Below are 24477 nucleotides of genomic sequence, written 5' to 3'. Positions count from 1 at the left end.
AAAGCTAGATGCACATCATTAACAAAATAAAATAAATAGAATAGTAAATATGTACAAGTAAAATAGAGTAATAAATCTGTACAAACATATACACATGTGCTGTGGGGAGGGGAAGGAGGTAGGGTGAGGAGGATGGGGAGGGGGAGAGGAAGGAGGGGGCTTAGTCTGTGAAGGCCTCCTGGAGGAGGTGCGCTCTTAGTAGGGCTTTGAAGGGAGGAAGAGAGCTAGCTTGGCGGATGTGCGGAGGGAGGGCATTCAGGGCCAGGGGGAGGATATGGGCCGGGAGTCGACAGCGGGACAGGTGAGAATAAGGCACAGTGAGGAAATTAGTGGCAGAGGAGCGGAGGGTGCGGGCTGGGCTGGAGAAGGAAAGAAGGGAGGTGAGGTAGGAGGGGGAGAGGTGATGGAGAGCCTCGAAGCCGAGAGTGAGGAGTTTTTGCCTGATGCATAGGTTGACTGGTAGCCACTGGAGATTTTTGAGGAGGGGAGTAACATGCCCAGAGCGTTTCCGCACAAAGATGATCTGGTCAGCGGCGTGAAGTATAGACTGAAGTGGGGAGAGACAGGAGGATGGGAGATCAGAGAGGAGGCTGATGCAGTAATCCAGTCGGGTTAGGATATGATGTTTATTGTTATATTGTACTCTCCCAAGAGCTTAGTAGAGTGCTCTGCACACAGTAAAAATGCTCAATAAAAAAGATGGGAGGATGTTTTCGTTCAGCCTTAATTATTATGTTCAGGAAGGGTCACATGTTCCTTTTCTGTCCCTTGCACCTGATCAGTTTCCCCTCTTTCTCCACACAAATGTGCTCAGGGGGAGCACTTCAAACTTGCCTTTAAAAGGATTGCATCAGGTCCCCAGAAAAGGAAGCGATCTGACCAGCAGATAGCAAGGGTTGCTCATAAACTTAATGCATTTTTCTACTGAAAAGTCGTCACAGAAGAATGGATTTTCAGCACCAAGGCAGACAACTTCGTCCGTTGCAATGAAAATTAGGTTATCACTAAGGAGGAGTCCCCATCACCCTGTTCTTGGGTAACCCTCACTTTCTAGTAAATTAGGTCAGTTCACGACCAGTGAACACGTCAATTTAACCAGAGTTTCCGACAACTAGCTTTTACAGTGACGAGGATGGTATCTGTTAAGCACGTACTATGTGTCAGGCACTGTACTACGGATCCCTTTGCCTTCATTGAGATGCTTCAAAGCCTCTTTCTGAAGCAATTTATTCTCCCTTTCCTTCACTGACTTCTCCACTGTATTACATTGTACTCTCCCAAGCATTTAGTAGAGTGCTCTGCATACACTAAGTGCTCAATAAGTATGATCGATAAAGAGCATGGGCCTAGGATTCAGAGGACCTGGGTTCTAATCTTGGCTCCATCACATGTCTGCTGTGTGACCTTGGGAAAGTCACTAAGCTTCTCTCAGTCTCAGTTTCCTCACCTGTAAACTGAGGATTAAATCCTACTCCCTTCTACCTAAACTCTGAGCCCTATGCGGCACAGGGGCCGTGTCCAAACTGATAACCTTGTTTCTACCCCAGCAGCTTGGAACAGTGTTTGGCACCTAGTAAGCATTTAAAAATGCCATTATTATTATTATTCTGTAAATGGGAGAGAATAGAGGGGAGGGCTACCACTTTCAGACAGAGTGTTTCGAGGAATCCTGCTCAATTGTCAAACTCACTATCCACACACAAGTTGTGGCTCACAATAAACAACAGGACAGCACAACAAGAGACGTCTCACCCCACCCCCTCCACACCCTAGTAAATTAGATCAAACTCAGGAAAATCTCAAACACAGACGCTTCAGAATCCACCCACAAGACTGTCAAACGGGAAGTGACTCCATTATTTTGCAAGTACGATCTTAAATGTGTCCCTCAAATAATAATAATAATAATGGCATTGGTTAAGTGCTTTCTATGTGTGAAGCACTGTTTTAAGTGCTGGGGGGGATACAAGGTGATCAGGTTGTCCCACGTGGGGCTCACAGTCTTAATCCCCATTTTACAGATGAGGTAACTGAGGCTCAGAGAAGTTGAGTGAGTTGCTCAAGGTCACACAGCAGACATGTAGCGGAGCCGAGATTAGAATCACGATCTCTGACTCCCAAGCCCGTGCTCTTTCCACTGAGCCATGCTGCTTTAGACTGTCTCTAGACTGTCAGCTCATTGTGGGCAGGGAACAAACTAGTATAGAGAAGCAGCGTCGCTCAGTGGAAAGAGCCCCGGCTTTGGAGTCAGAGGTCATGGGTTCAAATCCTGGGTCGGTCAATTGTCAGCTGTGTGACTTTGGGAAGGTCACTTCACATCTCTGGGCCTCAGTTCCCTCATCTGTAAAATGGGGATGAAGACTGTGAGCCCCCCGTGGGACAACCTGATCACCTTGTACCTCCCCAGCGCTTAGAACAGTGCTTTGCACATAGTAAGCACTTAATAAATGCCATCATTATTATTAGTGCCTATCAACTCTGATATAGTGTACTCTCCCAAGTGCTTAGAACGGTGTTCTGTGCACAGTAAGCGCTCGATAAATAAAATTGGTTGGTGGACTGAATAAAAAACGATCCTCAGCTTGCCTTCGAGAGTTACTTTCACCACACTGGAATTCTCCCTTTAACGTCTCTATTGGATTCAAGAGATGGTTCTCTTTGTCATACGCTGATTTATTAAAATAACAGGAAAAATCTGCCAGACTTATTTGCGCTGATAATAAGAACAAAACACAGGATGTATGTCTGATCCTTCCTCCTCTGACCATGGTAACAACATTAAGAAATTTCTGAAACTTGCAATTACATAATAATTGGTGTCTCTATATTTTCTCGCCACTTCTTTGACCCTACTGCCAACAGAGAGAGAGAAAGGAACGGTGTAATTGCTGTTTTGGGCAACTGCACCGGTATCTATTGACCAATATAGAATATATACCTATCTACATAAAGATACACATGAAAATCCATATGAAATATAGATTTAAAAGTCCTCAAAATGTCTGCCCGTTTCAGGGAAAATCGCCGAGTTCTCTTGGCAGTCCAAGGAACCTATGGGATCATCTTTCCTAGGGGAATTTCATAACCTGGGCTTGCATTTTCACAGTCAGGAACTTTGTCTTTCTGCCCCTCATGTGACGCAGATGATCATTAGTAAAGTCAAGAAAGAGACGACGGCCCGCGGGAGACATTCAAACTGACGTCAAATCCCGTGGATGAATCCACAGATTCGTCGGGCAGAAATCTAAGGACCCATCGTCTTCTGCTAAGCAAACACAATGAAAATGCCAGTGGTTTCAAAACTACCTTCTTTGATCTCGAAGGATACAAGCACCAGCTTCATTTCAAAACCTTCTTTGCTGTTTCCTTATACGCAACTTGAGAAGAAAACAGGACAGTACGCACTGGGGCCTTTGAAGTCTTTGGAGAAAAAACTTTTTCATTTCCTTCTCCTCCATACCCCAGGCTTGGCTGGCAAACTCTTGTAGTCGGTTTAAGATAAAAATTTTTTTTTTAAAAAAGGCTATTTCCTTTCCAACACTGCCTTCACTCTCCCCCCCGCACCACCACCACCCCAGTGACCTAAACAGAACTGGCTGTGCCTGTGTGAACTGTGTGAACCCCCTCTTCTAGATGCTGGGAGAGGATGAACTTTCTGGGGTCGAGGGGAAGGGGAAGGCGGAGGGGCGAAGAGTAACCTGGTGGAAAGACCGAGGTCCTTCAGGGTGGAGGGCTGGGGGAAGGGGTGTCCAGAACTCCTTCTGATCAGAGGGAAGTTCCCCTTTCCCAACTTCCTGTCCATCAATGCCAGGCCCTGACCCCCAACCCTCAAAGCAGCCTCCTCTGGGAAGCCTTCCCTAATTAATCTCTCACCTCCCCACCCTACAACGCCTCCTCAGCCCCCACAACCACCACTTCCCCTCTTTCACATCACATAAGCAGTGTGGTGTAATATCCAGCATCCGGGCTTGGGAGTCAGAAGGTCATGGGTTCTAATCCTGGCTCTGCCACTTGTCTGTTGTGTGGCCTTGGGCAAATCACTTCACTTCAGTTCCCTCATCTATACAATGGGGATTATGACCGTGAGCCCTATGCGGGTCAGGGACTGTGTCCAACCTGATTTGCTTGTCTCTACCCCAGCACTTAGTACAGTGCTGGGCACATAATAAGCGTTTAAGAAATACCATAATTATTATAAGCATTTGGGGATTCGCTCTTCTCTGTAGCGCTTATATCAATCAATCAGATTTATTAAGCATTTACTGTATGCAGAACACTGTACTAAGCATGTGGGAGAATACAATATAACAGAGTTTGGTAGAGGGGTTCCCTGACCACAAGGAGCTTACAGTCTTGAGGGAGAGACAGACGTTAACAGAAATAGATAAATTACAGATACGCTCTTCAGTGGTGTGGGGCTAAGGGAGGAGTGAATAAAGGGAGCAAATCAAGTGCAAAGGCAATGTTGAGCTGGGTGAGAGAAGAGGAAATTAGGACTTCGTCAAGGAAGGCCTCTTGGGAAGAGCTGTGCCTGTCTTCATACACTATCGCCTACCATTAGCTCAAATTTTAAAGTCTGTCTCTCCCACTAATAATAATAATAAGAATTGTGGTATTTGTTAATCAATCAATCGTATTTATTGAGCGCTTACTGTGTGCAGAGCACTGTTAAGCACTTACTATGTGCCAGGCACTGTACTAAGTGTTGGGGTGTATACGAGCAAATTGTGAGTCCCATTTATTCATTCATTCAATCGTATTTATTGAGCACTTACTGTGTGCAGAGCGCTGTACTAAGCGCTTGGGAAGTACAAGTCAGTAACATATAGAGATGGCCCCTACCCAACAACGGGCTCACAGTCTAGAAGGGGGAAACAGACAACAAAACAAAACACATAGACAGGTGTCAAAATCATCAGAACAAATAGAATTAAAGCTATAAGCACATCATTAACAAAATAAATAGAATAGTAAATACGTACAAGTAAATTAAATAGAGTAATAAATCTGTACAAACATATATACAGGTGGTGTGGGGAGGGGAAGGAGATAGGGCGGGGGGGATGGGGAGGAGGAGAGGAAAAAGGGGGCTCAGTCAGGGAAGGCCTCCTGGAGGAGGTGGGCCCTCAGTAGGGCTTTGTCCCATTTGTCTCACAGTTGTCAGCTCCTCAAGGGCAGGGATAGAGTCTCCTAACTCTACCATCCTCTCCCAAGTGCTGAGCACAGTGCTCTGCACAGAGTAAAGGCTCAATAAATACTACTGTCAGACAAAGTAGTAATATGTGGGTCCCACGGCCTGTATCCAACCTGATAAACTTACATCAGTGCTTAGAACTGTGCTTGGCGCATAGTAAGGGCTAAACAAGTTCCATAATTATTAACAGCATTTATTAAATGTGAGTGAATTGGAGACCCGAAATGGCCTCTGTTCAAATGCCGGGAGACGGAGGCAAGGACTGGAACCAAGGTTGGAAGCAAGGGCTGTGGAGGAGATTCCTTCTAGTGTTGCCTACTCAGCTCTGCTGCCCTCATTTTTGATTGTTGAATTTTTTTAATCGCTCCTGTTGTGTGTCAATTATTTCTCTTTCCCATGGCTCTCTCCTCCCCGAACTAGACTGGGAGGCCTGTGACAGACAGGGCCGGAGGCTGAACTGTACAGGCCGGGCATGGTATAAATGCCTACTAAATACCATAGGTCATCATCTAATGGTGAGAGGCAGAGTGGCTTCGTGGACAGAACATGTGCCTGGCAGTCAAATAATAATAATAATAATAATAGTGGCATTTGTTAAGCGCTTACTATGTGCAAAGCACTGTTCTAAGTGCTGGGGGGATAGAAGGTGATCAGGTTGTCCCGCGTGGGGCTCACAGTCTTCATCCCCATTTTACAGATGAGGTAACTGAGGATCCGAGAAGTTAAGTGATTTGCCCAAGGTCACACGGCAGACATGTTGGCGGAGCCAGGATTTGAACCCATGACCTCTGACTCCAAAGCCCATGCTGTTTCCACTGAGCCATGCTGCTTCTCTGAAAATAACCAGGCCCCGCTGGGATACGAACCCAGGATCTCCTGTTTACCAGAAATGGACCTGGGCTCTGCCGCGTGACAGCTGTGTGGCTTTGGGTAAGTCATTTCACTTCTCTGGGCCTCGGTTACCTCAACTGTAAAATGGGGATTAAGAGTATGAGCCCCACATGGGACAGGGACTGTGTCCAATCTGATTAGCTTGTATCTACCCCACTGCTTAGAACAGTGCTTGGCAGATAGTAAGAGCTTAACAAGTACTATTACTATTATTGTTATTATTATTATTGTTAATGGGGGATGAATCTCAGACCACAAGTGCGGCTGTGAGACTTTGCCTCTCGGCCCTTTGGGAACTCATCGCCGTCATCAGTTCCTGGGGCAGAAGTTGTGGTGGGAGGGGAGACACCCCAGAACTGGTAGGTGGCTTTATTCTCCTCCGGAGAGAGAAGTTGGGCCTGCTCCCTGGAGAAAGGCCGGGGCTCTTGATGTTTTTTCACTTGGGAGAACTTGGCCTTTGTGCCTGAGGCTTGCTGAAGAGGTTGGAAGTAATAATAATAACTATGGTATTTGTTAAGCTGTATTTGTTAAGTTGTTGCCAACTTGTACTTCCCAAGCGCTTAGTACAGTGCTCTGCACACAGTAAGTGCTCAATAAATATGATTGATTGATTAAGCACTTTCTATGTGCCAAGCATTTTTCTAAGTGCTGGGGTAGATACGAGGTTGAACTCAGTCCCTGTTCCACACAATAATAATAATAATAATGATGGCATTTGTTAAGTACTTACTATGTGCCAAGCACTGTTCTAAGTGCTGGGGGAGATACAAGGTAATCAGGTTGTCCCACCTAGGGCTCACAGTCTTAATCCCCATTTTACAGATGAAGTCACTGAGGCACAGAGAAGTTAAGTGACTTGCCCAAAGTCACACAGCTGACAAGCGACTGAGCTGGGATTAGAACCCACGACCTCTGACTCCCAAACCCGTGCTCTTTCCACTAAGCCATGCTGCTTCTCTAAGCCACGCTGCTTCACCAGGGGACTAAAGTCTCAATTCCCATTTTACAGGTGAGGAAACTGAGGCCCAAAGGAGTGAGGTGACTTGCTCAAGGTCACATCACAGACAAGTGGTGGAGCTGGGATGAGAACCCAGGTCCTCTGACTCTCAAGCCTGTGCTCTTGCCACTAGGCCAGGCTGCTTCTCAGAAGAGCTGACAAACCCAGAACGGAGAAAAAACAATAATAATGGTATTTGTTAAACGCTTACTATGTGCTAATCACTGTTCTAAGCACTGGGGTAGATACAAGGTAACCAGGTTGTCCCACATGGGGCTCACCATCTTAATAGAAGCAGTGTGGCTCAGTGGAAAGAGCACAGGCTTGGAATAATAGTGGTATTTGTTAAGCGCTTACTATGTGCCATGCACTGTTCTAGGCGCTGCGGTAGATAGAAGATATTTGGGTTGGACACGGTCCCTGTCCTACATGGGGCTCACAGTCTTAGTCCCCAGTTTGCAGATGAGGGAACTGGGGCACAAAGAGGTTAGGTGGCTTGCCCACGGTCACACAGCCGACACGTGGTGGAGCCAGGATTAGAATCCATGACCTTTTGACTCCCAAGTTCAGGCTCCAAAAATACTGGGGTAGATACAAGATAATCAGGTTAGCTTCAGTGACACTGTCCTCTCCTGATTCTCCACGTTTCTGGTCTCTGTCTCTCTCTTTTTAATGATATTTGTTTAGCACTTACTACGTGTCAAGCACTGTTCTAAACGCAGAGGTAGATGCAAGTGAATTAGGTTGGACACAGTCCTTGTCTTGCATGGGGCTCACAGTCTAAGTAGGAGGGAGCATTGAGGCACAGAGAAGTGAAATGACTTGTCCAAGGCTACACAGCAGGCATTTGGCCACTTGTAGTTCCCAAGCGCTTAGTACAGTGCTCTGCACACAGTAAGCGCTCAATAAATACGGTTGATTGATTGATTGATTGATTTGGCAGAGCTGGGATTAGAACCCAGGTCCTCTGAATCCCAGGCCCTTTTTCTTTCTCTAGGCTAAGCTGCTTCTCAGTCCCCTTCCCCGGCTCCTCCTCTCACTAACCTCTCTCCTCTGCAGTCTCACATTTCCTCTTGCCTTCAGGACATATCTACTTGGCTGTCATGCTGACACCTCAAACTTAATATGTCCTAAACAGGACTCCTCATCTTCCATCCCCTGCCTTTCCCATCACTGTAGACAACACCATTATCCTGCCTGTCTCTCAAGCCCGTAACCTTGGCATTATCCTCGACTCCTCTCTCTCATTCAGCCCTCATATTGAGTGTGTTACCAAACCATATTGGTTCTGCCTTCATGTCATCGCTAAAATTCGCCCTTTCCTCTACATCCAAACTGCTACTATACTGATCCTCCTCCTTCTAGACCGTGAGCCCGTTGTTGGGTAGGGACCGTCTCTATCTGTTGCTGACTTGTACTTCCCAAGCGCATAGTACAGTGCTCTGCACACAGTAAGCGCTCAATCAATACGATTGAATGAATGAATGAATGAGTCAGAGGTCATGGGTTCTAATCTCGGCTCCGCCACTTGTCAGCTGTGTGACTTTGGGCAAGTCATTTAACTTCTCTGTGCCTCAGTTCCCTCATCTGTAAAATGGGGAGTAAGACTGTGAGCCCCTTTTGGGACAACCTGATTACCTTGTACACTGGCGGGGGGTATCTCACAGAGACCCCGGGTGGCCGAGGGCCGGATGCCCCAGAGGAGACCAGTCTGCACAGGGCCGGCCCCATCCTTTTGGTCAAGCTGTGGCTCGCTGGGGGCCAGCAAGCGATGCAGGTCAAGTGGGCCCCGGGCATCAACGGCCTCTGCTCCGAATCCCAGGATAACTGACTGCCTGCACCCACATCCAGCCGGCTCTCTTGGGCTCCCGGGACAAACAGCGGTCAGTGCCAGCTTTCAGTGGACTTAGTACAGTGCTTTGCACACAGTAAGTGCTCAATAAATTTATTCATTCATTCATTCAATCGTATTTATTGAGCGCTTACTGTGTGCAGAGCACTGTACTAAGCACTTGGGAAGTACAAGTTGGCAACATATAGAGACGGTCCCTACCCAACAGCGGGCTCACAGTCTAGACGCGACGGAATGAATTGGACTTGCGAAACTGAGCAATGCGGGATCAATCAATTGCAGTGATTAAGCACCAACTATGTGCAGGGCCTTACACGAAGCACATTTTTTGGTATCTGTTAAGCGTTCAGTATGTGCCAGAAACTGTACTAAGCGCTGGGGAAGATACAAGCAAATCAGGCAGGTCCCAGTCCCTGTCCCACATAGGGCTCACAGTCTTAAACCCCATTCTCCAGATGAGGGAACTGAAGCCCAGAGAAGTGAAATGACTTGCCCAAGGCCATGCAGCAGACAAGTGGCAGAGCTGGGGGTAGAGCCCGGGTCCTCCTGTTTCTGGAGCCCATGCACTACCCACTGGGCCACCCTGCTTCTCAAGCACTTTGGAGAGAACAATCTGGGAGACAGGGAATGTGTCTAACCTGATTACCTGCTTAGTGCATATACTGTACTGCTTAGTGCAGTGCTTGGCACAAAGTAATGCTTAACACATACCATAAAAAAGTGCTTAATACAGGGCCCTGCACACAGTCGATGCTCAATCAATACAATTAATTGACTGTAGAGCGTAGTGGATGGAACATGGTCCTGAGAGTCATAAGGTCACGGGTTCTAATCCTAATCTTGTCTGCTGTGTGACCCTGGGTGAGTCACTTAAGCAGCGTGGCTCAGTGGAAAAGAGCCAGGGCTTTGGAGTCAGAGGTCAGGGGTTCAAATCCCGGCTCTGCCAATTGTCAGCGGTGTGACTTTGGGCAAGTCACTTCACTTCTCTGTGCCTCAGTTACCTCATCTGTAAAATGGGGATGAAGACTGGGAGCCCCCCGTGGGACAACCTGATCACCTTGTAACCTCCCCAGCGCTTAGAACAGTGCTTTGCACATAGTAAGTGCTTAATAAATGCCATTATTATTATTATTATTATTATTATTATTATTCTCTGTGCCTCAGTTAACTCAACTGTCAAATGAGGATTGAGACTGTGAGCCCCACATGGGGCAGGACTGTGTCCAATCCAATTTTCTTGTATCCACCCCAGTGCTTAGTACAGTGCCTGACATATAATAAGTGCTTCACAAATACCATAATTATTATGATGATGATTATTATCCCCTGTTGCTCAGTTTCGCAGTGCTTAGAACAGTGCTGGGCACATGGAAAGCTTTTAATCCCATAAAAAAGTATAATAATAATAATGGCATTTATTAAGCGCTTACTGTGTGCAAAGCACTGTTCTAAGTGTTGGGGAGGTTACAAGGCAATCAGGTTGTCCCACGGGGGGCTCACAGTCTTAATCCCCATTTTCCAGATGAGGGAACTGAGGCCCAGAGAAGTGAAGTGATTTGCCCAAAGTCACACAGCTGACAAGTGGCAGAGCTGGGATTTGAACCCATGACCTCTGACTCCAAACTCTGTGCTCCTTCCATTGAGCCACGCTACTTCTCTTGCACAAAAGTATCACAATTACTAACAAGAAATGGGCTCATGTGGAGTTCATGGCCGACAGACACAAGCCTCTCAGAGACACCAGGTATGCTGGCGGCAAGAATGTGGAAGCATAAATAAATCAGTCGCAAATAGGTGCAGTGGGGCACCTAATCAAAAGCGACCGGGGCGACTGCGGGACGGACACCACTCGGGAAGGTTGGGGAAGGCCTTTCCGGAGGCGGTGAGGTTTTCAGAAGGTCCCTTGGTGGATTTGAAGGGGAAGGGCGATACAGGCTTGGGGGCTTGAGGAGAAAGTCCACCCAAAGTCCCCCATCCGAGGACAACCCAAGACCTGCCCAAGAGGAACCCGTTTCCATCCGGAGGTGGAGAGGGAGGCACGCGCTTGTTCTGCTGAGACCAAATCAGCTCCTACCTTGGAGGTTGATTCTGGAGACGGGAGGCTGGCTGGTGGCCGGTGACCTTCTGTGGACAGAGGGAAGACAGACATTGTCAGGAGCCCAGAGGGCCGAGCGGAGGAATTGGGACCCGTCTTCCTTATGGAGCTTCAGGAGGGTCGATCGGTTTCCAAATGAGAGGGTCTGGGCCAGGAAGTTGGCGTTTGTAATAAAGGGGAAAATGTCTCTGTGATTTTCCCGTGCTCCGGAATTTGTGCAAAAAGGGGCTGAGATTCCAGGAAGGGGCACTTGGTTCGGTCTCAGTCAGGAAATCGTATTTATTGAGTGCTTACAGTGTGCAGAGCACTGTATTAAGTGCTTGGGAGAGTGCAATGTAACTGCCAACTATGAGATTACAGTCTAGAAGGGAAGTCTCTTAACAAATACTACAGTTCTTACTATTATTGTGGCACTGCTCCCATGTACCATTGCTCCCTGGGCTCTGGACCAACCAACCTGCCCTGGACTCTGTCTTGGGCCAGAAGGGGTGGGGGCTCCTGAAGTCGGGGCCCAGGGGAGGGTGGGGAGGGAGTAGCGTCTCCCCAACTGACCTGTCTCCCTGCCCAGACCTACCCCAGGGCTGGCATGGCCTGAGGGTGGATGAGAAACAGCGTGGCGTAGTGGATAGAGCCCGGGACTGGGCGTCAGAAGGTAATGGGTTCGAATCCCTGCTCCTCCACTTGTCTGCTGTGTGAACTTGGGCAAGTCATTTAACTTCTCTGTGATTCAGTTACCTCATCTGTAAACTGAGGATTGAGAAAAATGGGACAAGGACTGTGTCCATTCCGATTTGCTTGTATCCACCCCAGTGCTTAGTCCAGTGCCTGGCACATAGTAAGCTCTTAACAAATACCATTATTATTATTATAATTATTAGGACGAGGGACGAGTGGAGGCCTATCCTGGCCCAGCCTGCAGTCCCCATTGGCTCCCTGAGGCTCCAGCGTGTCATACAGTTAGGGACTGGGTGGGCTTCTGGGGGGAGGTGATACGGTCTGATGTCTCCACTGCCCGGAGAAGGGAACCCCTGAGAATACTCTCCCGCGGCCTTCACCCCCACACCCAGCTAGGAGGTGTGTAAGTGTTGTCTCTTCCACCGTGAGAGACATCGCCATCGCTCTCGGCAATACCAGGAGCTGGGGGCTTGCGGGATAGCGTTCTGGAAGGCTGGAGGCCCTCAGGACAAAAAAAAAAGCAAACAACAAACCATAATGGTACTTGTTAAGCGTTTACTATGTGCCAAGCACTGTTCTAAGCGCTGAGGGTAGATACAAGTTCATCAGGTTGGACACCTGGGGTTCACAAGTCTTAATCCCCATTTTACAGATGAGGGAACTGAGGAGCTGAAGCAAATGACTTGGTAAGACAGTGTTCTGGGGGTGTGGGGGGAGCCCAGAGGGGCACTGGAAAGGGGGGCTGGGCTTAGGACCTGCAGGACAGTGCTCTGTGGTGGTGGGGGAGCCACATGGATAATAATAATAATAATAATAATAATAATAATAATAATAAGCACTTACTATGTGCAAAGCACTGTTCTAAGCACTGGGGAGGTTACAAGGTGATCAGGTTGTCCCACGGGGGGCTCACAGTTTTAATCCCCATTTTACAGATGAGGGAACTGAGGCACAGAGAATAATAATGATGGCATTTGTTCAGTGCTTACTATGTGCAAAGCACTGAGAAGTTAAGTGACTTGCCCAAAGTCACACAGCTGACAGTTGGCAGAGCAGGGATTTGAACCCATGACCTCTGACTCCAAAGCCCCGGCTCTTTCCACTGAACCACGCTGCTTCTCAGCATGGACCCAGAGTATGCACTTGACCCGGACTATATACTGGACCCAGTGGCCGCCAAGAAAGGCAGCATGGTCTAGTGGAAAGAGCCCGGGCTTGGGGGTCAGAGGTGGCGGGTTCTAATCCCACTCGGCCACTTGTCAGCTGTGTGACTTTAGGCAAGTCACTTCACTGCTCTGGGCCTCAGTTACCTCATCTGTAAGATGGGGATTAAGACTGTGAGCCCCACGTGGGACAACCTGATCACCTTGTATCTACCCCAGCGCTTAGAGCAGTGCTTGGCACATAGTAAGCCCCCCGGGCCTGGAATGCCCTCCCTCTGCCCATCCGCCAAGCTAGCTCTCTTCCTCCCTTCAAGGCCCTGCTGAGAGCTCACCTCCTCCAGGAGGCCTTCCCAGACTGCGCCCCTTCCTTCCTCTCCCCCTCGTCCCCCTCTCCATCCCCCCCCATCTTACCTCCTTCCCTTCCCCACAGCACCTGTATATATGTATATATGTTTGTACATATTTATTGCTCTATTTATTTATTTATTTTATTTGTACATATCTATTCTATTTATTTTATTTTGTTATTATGTTTGGTTTTGTTCTCTGTCTCCCCCTTTTAGACTGTGAGCCCACTGTTGGGTAGGGACTGTCTCTGTATGTTGCCAATTTGTACTTCCCAAGCGCTTAGTACAGTGCTCTGCACATAGTAAGCGCTCAATAAATACGATTGATGATGATGATGATGATAGTAAGCGCTTAACAAATACCATCATTATTATGATGATGCTCAGTTCCTCGTTTCTGAAAGCCTGGTGTGGTTTCACCAGAAACGCGGCCAAGCCCCCCACCTAGCGGACAAGTGTGGAAGGGCGCCACGACAACTATCAGCCACCAGGAAATCTGGCAAAAAAAATAACTATAATAATAATAATGATAATGATGGAATTTGCTAAGCATTTACTACGTGAAAAGCACTGTTGTAAGCGCTTGGGGGATACAAGGTGATCAGGTTGTTCACGTGGGGCTCATAATCCCCACGTGATTAATAATCCCACAGCTTTTAGACTGTGAGCCCACTGTTGGGTAGGGACTGTCTCTATATGTTGCCAACTTGTACTTCCCAAGCGCTTAGGACAGTGCTCTGCACAAAGTAAGCGCTCAATAAATACGATTGATTGATTGATTGATTGATTCCCCTTCCTCCTCTCCCCCCCTCCGGTGGGGAAATAAGACTCACAGGGTTTTAGGACAGTAAGCGCTCAATAAATACGGTTGATGATGATGATAATCTTAATCCCCATTTTACAGATGAGGTAACTGAGGTCCAGAAAATCAATCAATCGTATGTATTGAGTGCTTACTGTGTGCAGAGCACTTGTCTCAGCGCTTGGGAAGTACAAGTCGGCAACACATACAGAAAAGTTAAGTGACTTGCCCGAGGTCACATAGCCGACAAGTAGCGGAGCCGGGATTAGAACCCATGACCTCTGACTCCCAAGCCCGTGCTCTTTCCACTGAGCCACGCTGCTTCCCATAAGCATATAATAATAATTATTATAATAAGGATAATAACAACGACAATGATAATACTGATGGTATTTGTTAAGCACTTACTATGTGCTAAGCACCGTTCTATGCGCTGGGGTAGATACCAGGTAATCAGGTTGTCCCATGTGGGGTTCACAGTCTTAATTCCCCTTTCACAGATGAGGTTAACTGAGGCCCAGAGAAGTTAAGTGACTTGCCCAAGGTCACACAGCAGACTAGTGGCAGAGCCGAGATTAGAACCCATGTTCTCTGACTCCCAAGCCCGTGCTCTTTCCATTTCCTGCTTCTGTATGATGATGATAATGATGAAGGTATCCATTTAAGTACTTATTATACATGAAACCCTGTACTAAGCACTGGTAAAAGACCAAGCTAATCAAGCTATTTGTTAATTTATCTATTTAATTCTTTATATTAATGTCTGACTCCTTGTCTAGACTGGAAGCTCATTGTGGGCAGGAATGTGTCTGTTGTTATACTGTATTCTGCCAAGCGCTTAGTACAGTGCTTTGCACACAGTAAGTGCTCAATAAATACGATTGAATGAACGAATAATCAGGTTGGACACAGCTCTGTCCCACATGGGGCTCGCAATCTAAGAAGGAGGGAGTAGGATTTAATCCCCATTTTACAGATGAGGTTACTTTGGAGGGGCTCTGATGTCTACCCTTCTTGCCCCCCACCCCCATAGTGGGAGCAACCCCAAGCTTACTTATTGGCAGTGCCATGTAGGTTGGTCAGAAGGGTGAAGTTGTTCCTTACGCTCCGCAAGCTAGCCAAGACCTGAGGAGGAAACACAGCATAATAATTAATAACAACAAAAACAATATAATAATGACAACATGACAGTACTTGTTCTAATGGTACTTGTTAAGGGCTTACTATATGACAAGCACTGTTCTAAGCACTGGGGTAGATACAAGTTAATTGGGTTGGACACAGTCCCTGTCCCACATTGGGCTCACAGCCTTAATCCCCATTTTACAGATGAGGTAACTGAGGCACAGAAAAGTGATTTGTTCAAGGTCACACAGCAGATATGTGGCAGAGCTGCAATTAGAACCCAGGTCCTTCTGACTCCCAGGACCCTGCTCTATCCACACTGCTTGGCTTAGTGGCAGGAGCACGGGCTTGGGAGTCAGAGGTCGTGGGTTCGATTCCCGGCTCCACGACTTGCCAGCTTTGTGACCCTGGGCAAGTCACTTAACTTTTCTGTGCATCGGTCACCTCATGTGTAAAATGGGGATTAAGAATGTGAGCCCCACATGGGACAACCTGATTACCTTGCTCATAATAATAATAGTATTCATTCAGTGCTTGCTAATTACGGAGCATTATATTAAGCACTGGAGTAGAGGCAAAATAATATATTGGACACAGTTTCTGTTCCTCCTGGGGCTCAGAGTCTAAGTAATTAATTAATTAATGATGGCATTTATTAAGCGCTTACTATGTGCAAGGCACTGTTCTAAGCGCTGGGGAGGTTACAAGCTGATCAGGTTGTCCCACGGCGGGGGCGGGGGGGCTCGCAGTCTTAATCCCCATTTTACAGATGAGGGAATTGAGGCACAGAGAAGTTAAGTGACTTGCCCAAAGTCACACAGCTGACAGTCGGCAGAACTGGGATTTGAACCCATGACCTCTGACTCCAAAGCCCATGCTTTTTCCACTGAGCGATGCTGCTTCTCCAGTAGGAGAAGTAGGAGGGAGAATAGGTATGGAATCCCCATTTTACAGATGAGGAAACCAAAACCCGCAGAAGTTAAGTGACCTTACCAAGATGGAGCTAACCAGGCAAGTGGTGGAGCCGGGATTAGAACTCAGTTCCTCTGACCCCTGCACCCCTGAACCCGGCCTCTCTCCATTAGGCCGTGCTATTTCCCCCCATGAGCCCGGGCCTCCCTCCGGCATTTGTGGGGTGACTCGGTCCCAGAGCAGGTAGCCAACGGACACTCACCTGGGCGAAAGGGGTGACGATCAGGTCATCTCCATGTCTGCGGAAAACAGAACAGAAAAGCCGGGTCAACTCTTCCTCCTTTGCCCCCCGGTTCTTTGGAAACGATTGGAGTTTGGAACATTAACTGACAAATTGTTGGTGTGCCTGACTAGAAAGGCTCAGGCCTGAAGGCACTTCCTCTATAAGCATGTGAGACCCTTAATGCAATCTTATTCTGAAAAAGTCTCCAGTTCCAAAAAATTCTGATAACCAGGTTCAGTGATTCCTGATTTGCTTGTATCCACTTCAGCACTCAGTACAGTGCCTGGAAAATTGTAAGCACTTAACAAACACCACAATTATTATTATTATTTTAGACCAACTTAAAACTCTCAAAAATCTCTTCCCCCTTTTTTTTCCTCCAACCCTTTTCCTGCTCTCCCACCCTACTCTCTCTTCCCTATCTCCACTCGTCTTCCATCTCTGGTCCTCTTCTCCCTGTCTCCTCTCCCCGATGTCCGCATGCATAGCATCACATGCCTCTCAAATAGTGTAGGAGAAACTTCCTAACAGTTAGGATAATGGTTAATCTAGAGCTTCCTGAGTTGGTGCTGATTTATACTAGTTGGATATTGCTGAAACCCAGGTGACTGGCTGTAAATTCCATTACTTTTTCTATGACTTCTGAGGAACCTCTAGTGGGAAAAAACAAAAGATTCTGAAAGTGAATGGAATGGGATGGTAAAGTATTGTTCTGAGGTTTCCGGGAAAGCCTGCTGTGAGCTAGGCTAAGGTGTAAACTTCTACACCCTCAGGAATATTTCAAGATCTTGGGAAGATCTTGGGAAGCAGCGTGGCCTAGGGGAAGGTGGAAGACCGTGGTTCTAATCCCAGCTCCACGTGTTACTTTGGGCAAGTGACTTGGTTTCAACAATCAACAACAGTATTTTGCTTTTTAAGTAGCATTTGTCTAGCACTTACCTTGGGCCAGGCACTGCATTAAGCAAATGCTTACTGAGTGCAGAGCACTGTACTAAGCGTTTGGGAGAGTACCCTATCACAGAGTTGGCAGACACGTTCCCTCCTCTGTAAAACGGGGAATTACACCTGCGAGCCCCATGTAGGACAGGGACTGTGTCTGACTCGCTTATCATCATCATCATCATCAATCGTATTTATTGAGCGCTTACTGTGTGCAGAGCACTGTACTAAGCGCTTGGGAAGTACAAGTTGGCAACATATAGAGACAGTCCCTACCCAACAGTGGGCTCACAGTCTAAAAGGGGGAGACAGAGAACAAAACCAAGCATACTAACAAAATAAAATAAATAGAATAGATATGTACAAGTAAAATAAATAGAGTAACAAATATGTACCAACATATATACATATATACAGGTGCAGTGGGGAAGGGAAGGAGGTAAGATGGGGGGGATGGAGGGGGGACGAGGGGAGAGGAAGGAAGGGGTCTGGAATCTTGTTGGAAATTTGTTGGAAAATCTGGAAAATTGTTGCCAACTTGTACTTCCCAAGCGCTTAGTACAGTGCTCTGCACACAGTAAGCACTCAATAAATACGATTGAATGAATGAATGAATGAATGAATCTATCCCAGTGTTTAATATGGTCCTTGGCATGTAGTAAATGCTTAACGAATATCATAAAAACGTATTTCTGCTTCAGCGAGCTGCTAACAGTTCAGAATCCAATTCGGAAGCTGACTACCCTGATGGCCTGCTCTAATCACGCCCCAGCAAAACCTCCTCTGCTCACTCTCTCCCTCCCCGCCCCAGAGCACCTATGTCTATATCTGTAATTTATTTACATCTATCAACATCTCTCTCCCCCTCTAGACGTTAAGCTCGTTGTGGGCAGGGTGAGCCCGTTGTTGGGTAGGGACCATTTCCATATGTTGCCGACTTGTACTTCCCAAGCGCTTAGTACAGTGCTCTGCACACAGTAAGCGCTCAATAAATACGATTGAATGAATGAATGTGTCTGTCAGCTTGTTCTCTTCCAGGCGCTTGGTATGGTGCTCTGCACGCGGTAAGCGCTCGATAAATACGATCGACTGTTTGTGTCCACAAACACCAAGTCACTTACTGTTCGCTGGGGAGGGAGGAGTTCCTGGACATGGCCTTGGGGGACAAGTCATAGTCGCTGTCGGATCTGTAGAGGAAGGATTCCCGGCGCTGGCTGTGGCCCGAGAAGGATGTGTGGAGCACGAGGCCAGAGGACGAGCCGGCCTGCCCATCCAGGGGGCTTCTTCCAGGCGACGGCCCATTCTCCACGTCGAAACTGCAAGGAAAACATTCCCCCGTGGGTCCAGTGTGGAGACTACCACCGGCTCTCACGGAGTCGGCGCTCCCACTGCATTCGTGCCGTTTGCTCATTCATTCATGCAATGGTACTTATTGAGTGCCGACTGTGTGCAGAGCACTGTACTAACCGCTTGGGAGAGGACAGTAGAACAATATAACAGACAGGTTCCCTGCCCACGAGTTTACAATCTAGAGGGGGAGCTTGCAGTCTCCTAACGTGGGGTCAGTGAGTCCACAACAAATTACTATTCTGTACATATTTACTATTCTATTTATTTCGTTAACGTTAACTTTGTTAACTTTAATTCTATTTGTTCTGACGATTTTGACACCTGTCTCCATGTTTTGTTTTGTTGCCTGTCTCCCACTTCTAGACTATGAGCCCGTTATTGGGTAGGGACCGTCTCTATATGTTGCTGACTTGTAGTTCCCAAGCGCTTAGTACAGTGATCTGCACACAGTAAGCACTCAATAAATATGATTGAATGAATGAATGTTAAGTGTGTGCTACCGATGGCGTCAGCACATCCACTGCATACGTGTCTCCTGCCGCGGTCAGCGTGTTCATTGCATACATGTCTGCTTCCGCAGGGTCGGTGATTCCACTTCATAATAATAATGGCATTTGTTAAGCATTCACTATGTGCCAGGCACTGTACTAAGTGCTTGGGTTGGACACAGTCCCTGTCCCACGTGAGGCTCAGAGTCTCAATCCTCATTTTTCAGACAAGGGAACTGAGTCCCAGAGAAGTGAAGTGACTTGCCCAAGGTCACAGAGCAGACACGTAGCCAGGATTAGAACTCATGACCTTCTAACTCCCAGGGCCTTTGCTCTATCCACTTCATGCATGTCCCTTATCACGGGTCAGCACGCCCACCTCATTTGTGTCTGCTCTCACAGGGCCAATGATTCCACTTCATACAACTCCTAGCACAGGGTCAGGACACCCACTGCATACGTGTCTGCAACCATAGGGTCCATGTGAATAATGCATAAATGTCTGTTAATGTGGGGTCAGTGCGCCCATGGCATACATGTCCCACTATCACGGGATCAGCGCACCCCTCACACATGTATCCCACCACCACCATGGGGTCTATGCACCCACTGCATATGTGTCCGTTATGGCAGGGTCAGTGCTCCCATTGCACACATGTCCCGCTACCACGGGATTGGGACACTAGTCACACATGTATTCCTCCACCACCACAGGGTCAGTGTGCCCATTGCCACAGAGTCAACGCAGTCATCACACACATGTCCTGCTGCCACAGGGTCAGCATGTCCATCACATGCATGTCCCGCTGTGTGCTTAGCGTGTCCATCATATACATGTCCCATTATGGTGCAGTCATCACATACGTGTTCTGCTATCACAGAGTCAGCTGGTCCCCTGATACATTCCCCCTTCAGCCAAGCCACCAACACCAGGCTGCCCATCCCACTGTCTCAGGGGGAGCGGTTACCCCAAGGAAAAGAGAGATGACCAAGCTGGCCTCTTACTGAACACCTCTGCGATAATTCCCCTTTCAACGTATCCAAAAGATGATCACTCTCCCCATCTTCAAAGTCTTATAATCTGTCACCTTTGGAAATCTGTTACTAACCCCACCCCCAGCCGCAGAGCACTTATGTACATATCTTTAAATGATTTATTCCTTAAAAGTGACTTATTCATTCATATTAATGCCTTTCTCTCCTTTTGGACTGTGAGCTCTGCAGGGGTAGGGAATGTGTCTGCTAATTCTGTTGTATTGTACTCTCCCAAGAGCTTAGTACAGTGCTCTGCACATAGGAGGCACTCAATAAATCCTATTGATTGATTGATTGATAACACATTCCCTCCTAGAGGCCTTCAACTTAGCCCTCATTTCCTCTTCCCCAACTCCCTTCTGTGTCGCCCTTGCACTTGGATTTGCACCCTTAATTCACCCCACCCTCAGCCCCATAGCATTTATATACCTATCCTTAATTTAATGTAATATCTACTCCGCCACCCTCCCCATAGACTGTAAGCTTGCTGTAGGCAAGGAACGTGTCTACCAACTCTGTCCCATTGGACTCTTCCAAGTGTTTAGTGAGGTGCTCTGCACATAGCAAACACTCAGTAAATACCACTGATTGATTGACTAATTAATGGATGACTTAGGGGGTTGCTTTCTGTTGTTGGGTTTCCACGTTAGCAGGTAAATTATCCTCCTACCCAACAGAATAGAAAACCTCTTGGATGCCTTTTGGAACCATGACTGAAAAGAAAGGAAAAAGGCGACAGATCCAAGCTGCCATATGCAATAAAATCCGAGGCTGGTAATAATAATTATGATAATAATAATAATTGTGGTATTTGTTAAGCACTTACTGTGTGCCAGGCACTGTACTAAGCATTAAGGAGAGGACGCTATAACAATATTCATTCAGTCACTCATTCAATCGTATTTATTGAGCGCTTACTGTGTGCAGAGCACTGTACTAGGTGCTTGGGAAGTACAAGTTGGCAATATATAGAGACGGTCCCTTCCCAACATCGGGCTCACAGTCTATAAGGGGGAGACAGACAACAAAACAAAACATGTGGACAGGTGTCAAGTCGTCAGAACAAATAGAATTAAAGCTGAATGCACATCATGAACAAAATAAATAGAATAGTAAATATGTACAAGTAAAATAAATACAGTAATAAATCTGTACAAACATATACAGGTGCTGTGGGGAGGGGAAGGATGGGGAGGAGGAGAGGAAAAAGGGAAGTCTGGGAAGGCCTCTCGGAGGAGGTGAGCTCTCAGTAGGGCTTTGAAGGGAGGAAGAGAGCTAGTTTGGTGGATGTGCGGAGGGAGGGCATTCCATGCCAGGGGGAGGACATGGGTCAGGGGTCGATGACTGGACAGGCGAGAACGAGGTACGGTGAGGAGGTTAGCAGCAGAGGAGCAGAGGGTGCGGGCTGGGCTGTAGAAGGAGAGAAGGGAGGTGAGGTAGGAGGGGGCGAGGGGATGGAGAGCCTTGAAGCCGACCCAATTCCTGCCCACAATGAGCTTACAGTCTAGAGGGGGAGACAGGCATTAATATAAGTGAATACATGACAGATATGGACAAAAGTACTGTGGAGCTGGGACCAGGGATGAATAAAGGGAGCAATCAGGGTGATGCAGAAGAGAGTGGGAGAAAAAGAAAGGAGGGTTTAGTTAGCCTCTTGAAGGAGATGTGCCTTCAATAAGGCACTGAAGGCGGGGAGAGTAACTGTTTGTTGGATATGAGGAGGGAGGGCATTCCATATAGACTGTAAGCTTGCTGCGTCCACCCCACAGGGAAGGTGTCTGTCTATTGTTATATTATACTCTCCCAAATGCTCTGCACACAGTAAATGCTCAATAAACACAATTGACTAACTGACTGAATCCCCAATATGTCCAGAAGCTGGTGCCCTTCCCTCCCAGGTCCATATGGATGTGGCCCTCACACCCCAGATGCAAAACCTGGTGCAAGAGCTGTGGAGGAGTGAATCTTGGCACCAAAAAATCACTTCAGTGCCCCTCCCAGGCTCTCAGCATAGTGTTCGGTGAATACCACTGACAGAGCAATTGAAAATACAAACAAATGGACATTAAAGCACCCGGGACCAGTCAAGGGGCGGACCAGCTACAAGCTAGACCGTCAAGTTCACAAATGGACAGGTGGCCATCCCGAGCCCCACAGGATCAGCCCAGGCCCATGCAGTTCAGGATTCTGGGAATGCTGGGAGGAGCCGATGTGGCTGCCTTCTTGCTCCTGGGAGACTCGCAAAGGGATCACACGTGCGTCTCCTCCTTGGGGATGCACCCAACTTTTCAAACCACCCCCCTACCGACCTGTCACTTCTATCTTGGCCACTTCAAATAGGAAAAGTTTGGTCTAAATTCAAGACACCACTTTGAGGCACTATTTTTGCCCACCATTTCACAGTAAATCCAATCATAGCTATTAAGAAAAAAATAACTCTGGCAAAGCAACGTATATTTCTGTGTGTGTGTGTGTGTAACAGAGACAGAGAAATTGTGTGTGTGCGCCCACACACGCAACTAGAGATAAATCAAAAGCAGGGTGATAAATGAACAACATGAAAAGGCCGGCAATTAAGAGAGCAGAAAGCTTTCTAATTTACAACACCAAAGGCCCAGTGCATGTGTACAAAACAAAATGCTATTGTAGCAACTTCAGTAAGTAACATAAACATGCCAACCTGCAGAAACCAAAGTCACATTTTTTAAATGACGCTATCACAGACAGCTGTTTGACTCACCGGACCCCCAGCTGAAATTTTGCCTGCTCCTATTCTAAACGGCAGGGCTATGGCATTTGGTATCTCTAAAGCATCCCTTAGGGTTGCTTAAAGATAGGTAGGGTTAAAGATAATGCTATGTGGATACAGCATAATTCACAAGTCAAAGTGAATTGCACAGAATAATATCGTATTACCTCCTTCTGGACCAGCAAGTGCAGGATCTTTGAGCAATGCAGGAAAAAAACCAGTCCTACTCCATGACTCAGGGCCTGATTTTCCAGGTGGATTAGTCAGGCCCTTGTCTTCTTCTCCTTCCTGAGAGTGGATACGTTCATTCAAACGTATTTATTGAGCGCTTACTCTGTGCAAAGCACTGTACTAAGTGTTTCGGCGAGGACAATATAACAACAGACACATTCTTTTACCCAAAACGAGCTGTCTCATGGAGGTTCCCTTCAATTCTAAACAGCACTTGCAGAGAGAGGCCAAACTCAGTTCTACTAATTCAGGTCCTTAATAACAGCAGTGGAAAGAGATCGGTTAGAGAAAGAGGTTGAACCTTGGGGCAAATAAGAGATTTGGAATCTGTGGATTCCCATTTTTTTTATAGTATTTGTTAATCAATCAACCCATCAATCGTATTTATTGAGTGCTTACTGTGTGCAGACCACTGTACTAAGCACTCGGGAGAACACAACACAACAGTAGAACAGATACATGCCCTGCCCACAACGAGCTTATAGTCTAGAGGGGAACTATGTGCCAGGCACTGTACTAAGCAATGGGGTAGATACAAGTTAATTAGGTTGGACTTAGTCCCTGTCCCACGTGGGGCTCACAGTCTTAATTCCCACTTTAGAGACGAGGCTCAGAGAAGTGAAGTGACTTGCCTAAGGCCACACAGCAGACAGGTAGCGGAGCTGGGACTAGAATCCCAGGCCTTCTGACTCCTGGGCCCGTGCCCTATCCATTAGGCTATACTGCTTCTCTTGCAGTATAGAGTCCTTCCTCTATCCAAATAGCCACCATGCTGATCCAGACACTTGACATCATTCTGGCATTATGGCATCTAATCCATTAGTTTGTTCGCTCTCATTCATTCTGTCTCTTTCTCTCTCTCTTTCCTACTTATCCACTCTCTTCTCCCACTAGGCCCCAGTTTACACTTTTAAATCTCCTCAAGTTGACCTTCTTTCTATGCCTTATTCTTGTCTCTCCCACTGCCGACTCCTTGCTCATGCCCTCCCACTTGCCTCCAATTTCCTCCCCATTGAATCTTTCAGACCTCTTCCCATTTTCCACATCTCCTCCAGGATTCATTTCTAATTTCTTTCCAATTAATTTTTCATCATTGCTTACATCACTCCAACTGCCACCTTAACACTTCTGTACTTCCTAAGCACTTAATTCTATTACTAAAGCACTAACTCATGCATCTACTCTCTTTTCCTTCTTTCTCCTCTTAATTTAATTTACTGTCTTTCTCACCCTCAAGATGACAAAATCCTGGAGGGCAGGGTTCACGTCTACTTCATGAACAACTGTAAGAGGTTAGTACTTCGCTCTGCACACAGCAGGGGCTTAATAAATAATATTATCCTCTAGAC

At 47.1% G+C, this 24477-nt stretch overlaps 1 protein-coding gene across 6 annotated transcripts in view; it reads right to left on the bottom strand.

Moving 5' to 3' along the window:
• The window catches only part of PDE4B (phosphodiesterase 4B), a 325166-nt gene that overhangs the window by 89300 nt on the left and 211389 nt on the right, over nt 1-24477 (bottom strand). For all 6 annotated transcript variants that reach the window (XM_038752358.1, XM_038752359.1, XM_038752356.1 and 3 more), the window contains 4 exons: nt 18397-18591; nt 16316-16352; nt 15071-15141; nt 11009-11058 (listed from right to left, as the gene is read on the bottom strand). In XM_038752358.1, the coding sequence (XP_038608286.1) occupies nt 11009-11058; nt 15071-15141; nt 16316-16352; nt 18397-18591 (353 nt within the window). The remainder of the gene's footprint in view (nt 1-11008; nt 11059-15070; nt 15142-16315; nt 16353-18396; nt 18592-24477) is intronic.

This window comes from Tachyglossus aculeatus, chromosome 10 (assembly GCF_015852505.1).
Source record: "Tachyglossus aculeatus isolate mTacAcu1 chromosome 10, mTacAcu1.pri, whole genome shotgun sequence".
NCBI lineage: Eukaryota > Metazoa > Chordata > Mammalia > Monotremata > Tachyglossidae > Tachyglossus > Tachyglossus aculeatus.
The sequence above is the reverse complement of the archived record's forward strand: the minus strand, read 5'-3'. Positions and strand labels throughout refer to the sequence as shown.